The sequence below is a fragment of the Haliaeetus leucocephalus genome, unplaced genomic scaffold (assembly GCF_000737465.1).
Source record: "Haliaeetus leucocephalus isolate CR32 unplaced genomic scaffold, Haliaeetus_leucocephalus-4.0 Scaffold13, whole genome shotgun sequence".
In the NCBI taxonomy this organism is placed as follows: Eukaryota; Metazoa; Chordata; class Aves; order Accipitriformes; family Accipitridae; genus Haliaeetus; species Haliaeetus leucocephalus.
Window position 1 is genome coordinate 2,543,577 of NW_010972449.1, and position 4,045 is coordinate 2,547,621.

The following is a 4,045-nucleotide window of genomic DNA, read 5'->3' on the forward strand; positions in this document are numbered from 1 at the left end:
GAGCGGCGCCCCCCCCCCAGCGGCTCCGACACCGGCACCGCGGCAGAGAGGTGCCCCCGCCTGACCACCGCTCCCCCGGGGCAGGAGAAGCTGCGGAGGGGCCGGGCCCGGCCCAGACCGGCGGGGAGGGGAGGGGAGAGCAGAGCCCAGCCGGTCGCCGATCCTCACCGCGGCGCGGCTCCACCGCCACCGCCGCCTGCGCAACGCAGTCCCAGGCGGCCTCTCGGAACCGCGCTGCCGCCCCGCCGCTGCTGTCCGAGTCCGTGTCCGTGTCCGTGTCCAGGCCCGAGCCATCCCTGGGCGCCGCCATCTTGAAGGCGCGACAGCCGCGGGGCACGCTGGGCGCTGTAGTCCAGCCGGCCGGCCGCGGAGCATGCTGGGGGCTGTAGTCCACCAGGGCTGCCACCGACAAGATGTCCGCCACGGGCACCGCCAGGTCTTTCCGACGTGCGGTTTCCTCACTTCTCCGTGAAAGAGGCCAAGCGAAGGCTGCGCTCACAGGAAAAACAGGGGGGCTGCAGGCCAGGTCTTCCCCAAATCAAGAAAGCCTGGGAGTGAGCATATAAACAGAAGGAACCATGAGTAATGGGGTGTCGTACGCAGAATCGTGAGATACCATGAAAAAGGAATATTTACGCTGGATGTTTGTACCAGCCTCCAAAGGAGAGCAGGGCGGACGGTGCTGCCTGCGCTGAGAAACCCCAGAAGGGCAGTGAGGGGTCCCCGGTAGCCCAACCGCTATTTCCTGCTGCCCGTTCTTCTGGTTTGTGCTACTGGGAAGAGTGGTGCCCATGGATGGAAAATTGCTGGAAGTAAACACGGCTTGTTTTTGCGTCCATCTGTTGCTGAACAGCCTCCTTTCATGTGTGCCGTAGAAGAAAATATCTTAATGTTTCTCAGATGTAACAGCTCACACAAAGTAAGGGTGAAAAACACACCAATGATAACCAGAAAGCCCGTATTGCTTTTGTGTTTGTAGAGAAAGAGAGAATACTTGCCATTAAAGAATAAGGATGTGGAAGGAGTGAGTGACTGTAATAAAATTCTTAGCACTTTTATCACATTTTGTGAGATGGTAATTTCACTGCTTCAGAAATACTGACTGGACAGAACTCAAACAAAGTTTTTGGTGGGGAGTCAGACATTCTTATGTTGTAGACAGCACAAAAATCTTCCGCCACGAAAGCGTGAGCTGGGATGGGGTCCATCTGCTGTAGGAAGTTATCTTTCAAAAGCAGGTAAGAAAAGACACACAAGATTCATTAAGATGTGTAAAATGTATCAGGCAAAAAGCATCTAATTCCCCCACCTCTGGCAAGGGAAAGAAAACGTGCATCTCCTCTGCCTGTGCCTTTTGCTTTGTCCATAAATATGGAACGACAAGTTCCAAGGATAACAAATTGACCTCCAAAAAGGCATTAAAGCTTTAACTCAAAAAACGTGATGACTGCATGGGAGATGTTCTATTTAGTGCTCTTACCCAGCTTGCCTTGGTGGATCTTTCATTAGGCTTAATGATACTCTTCTGGCCATTTCCTTCTAACTGGCTGTTAGAGGCATGGGGATTTCTGTAACAGATTGCGACCGTGTTTCAGCTCAATTATTTGCCTTCACAGATGTCAAGCGGCAGCTGCTTCAAAGCATGTTTTACTCAAGCAGATCAGGCAAAGTTCAGTGTGCTTATGGGCCTACTCTTTGAAATATGGCAGTTTCCAGAGATACGATCCAGAAAAAAACAGACGAATGCATGTCACATACCAGAAATAGCTGTATGGTCTCCCACCTTTTTGGTGTGGTATTGAAAACAGAATTTCTTGGAAATGGCTCTTGCTGAATGAAGGCAAAAGGCCACAGACAGATGGAAACTCTTTTGCATGGAAATTTCAAGGAAGGAAGAGTATTCCCAAATGTCATGTAATACTAAATTAAGATACCGTTGGGTTGAAAATACAAGTAAAGCAGGGAAAACTGATGAGAAAAATACCGATAAGAGGTTCAAGGACTTGGATTCCCGATATATGTATGACTTTCATAATTAAGAATTTTAGGAGGAGGGTTGTGCGTACCATAAATATCAATGTTATGTTTGACAATCATGTGACTTAGATCATGAAAAAAGTGAATAAATCAAAGTGATTTGTTCTCATGCACACCATGAGAATGAACTGGCAACCAGGGCACAAGATTCTTCTAACTCTAAGCAATTACTGGCTACCAATTATGCTGAAGAATGATACACATATCAACATTAGAATATACATAAATATAAATTATATTTCTATTCCCATTATGCACATGATATATAGCTCTTTGAAAGCTGATTTCTTAGCTTCGGTAAGGAAAGTATTCCCTTGCATCACTTAGTGCCATTCAATGTGATTATCCTTTGCCAATGGGAGTAAATCTGAATGTCCCACCTCTGTTCCCCAGCTGAGCTACTGTTTTAGATAAGTCTGTTCCCCTCCTATTAACCTTAGCTGTAAATAAGAATAACATTGTCATTCTCTTCTTGTATACCATCTTTTTCCATTCATCCAATCTCATTCATTGCCTGTCTCTGGATCTTTTCTATTTTAAAAAGAAAACACTTGCTGTAAGTGGAACAGGGGCGCTATGAATAAGACATTATAGAAATGAATAATAGTATCATTCCATTCTTTTGAGACTTAAAACATAAATAAAATGTTAAAATTATCACTGCGCAGTGAAAATACTCCCTATGTTGTCTATGGCAATAACTGTATTTCTTTTCAGATTGCTTTAGTTATCGTATGACACCCAAACAATAAAGACTGTTCTGAGCATTACTTAATCCCATGATTATAATACCAAAAATCAACCTTTTTTTACTTTTTCTGCAGATATACACCGTGACTAGTCCAAGCTGGTCCAAATTTCACAAGCTTATCCTTGTTTTAATCAGCATCTGGAGGATATCGTTTATACCTTTGGGGCCTTGTTAAATCGGATACTACACTGAGATGCCAAATTTTTGCTTGAATGCTGAAGCTGTGCCAAACCATGCTGCTTTACAGTCTTGTTGAAAGTGAGGTAGCTTGCTTTGTTAGAGAAATTTTCACAGACAGCAAATACACTGCTAGCGTGGGTATGACAGCTTTACAACACGTGTCCTAATGCCATAAGCACGATCAGAATCTATCTTCACCTTCACCTCAACTACAAATGTTCCAGTGTGAAACACCAATGCGTATGGCAATTCCAGCCGGGCTGCTGGACAACCACTTTGACGTGGGTTTTGCCAAGCCTGTGTGCTACCAAAAGCAGTATGAAGGCTCAGTACAGCTGTGTTTTTACATCGCTGAACAATTCCCGGCTTGTGTGTTCCAACCTTCACACTCCAGCTCTGTAGTCTCAGGCCACCTGTCAGTAGGCAGGCCTCAGACAACATCCTTGGTCTTTCTGACAGGCTCCGGTGGTGCTAACCTCCCTCCACTTCTTAACTATTCCTTCGTAAGGCTTGCCTTTAGCAGGAGGCCTTGGTTTAGGATTCACCCATTCTCCACCGTGTAAAACAACAAGCAATTTTGCGAGTTTCTGCCTTGGTGTCCTCAGGACTGGTGGGGTGCCCTTGAAGCGGGGCCAAAACCCTTCAGAGTTGCCTTCTCGGTCACCTCTCTCAGCTCTGACAGCTCCTTCAGACACCAGGTCCCTCCTCTCCCTCCCTTTTGTCCCTCTCTCTGACTACGTGGTTTCTCACAGCTGTGTAAAATACCTTTATAAAGCTCTCCGTTCCCATCCTGGAGATGCTTCTCTACTCAGGTCCTAGCGCTCTGCACACACATTTGAACAGTTTCCCTCAAAGCTGCCGCCTTCCTTCTTTCCCTGCTCGGGCCGAACATTTGCTGCCGTTGATAGGAAGTTTTTGCTCTTTTCAGAGGCAGGTGTTTGGACACGGCCCCCGCAGCACCTCACGACGAGCGGGGCAGCAAAACTGCAACAGAAACAGAGCTAAAAATCACAAGGAGCGCGCAGGCAGGGGTGACGGCGGCGGCGGCGGGGACAGCCCGAGCGGTTCGCACCGAAT

General features: G+C 47.1%; 1 protein-coding gene across 6 annotated transcripts in view; it reads right to left on the minus strand.

The window, feature by feature from the left end:
• The window catches only part of LOC104836270 (chromosome unknown open reading frame, human C12orf43), a 24,846-nt gene extending 24,536 nt beyond the window's left edge, over window positions 1-310 (minus strand). For all 6 annotated transcript variants that reach the window (XR_774826.1, XR_774829.1, XR_774824.1 and 3 more), the window contains exon 1: window positions 169-310. Coding sequence is in view for 3 of the 6 variants with exons in the window: in XM_010574777.1 (XP_010573079.1) it covers window positions 169-310 (142 nt within the window). In the remaining 3 variants the exon portion in view is untranslated. The remainder of the gene's footprint in view (window positions 1-168) is intronic.
• Between the last annotated feature and the right edge of the window lie 3,735 nt (window positions 311-4,045).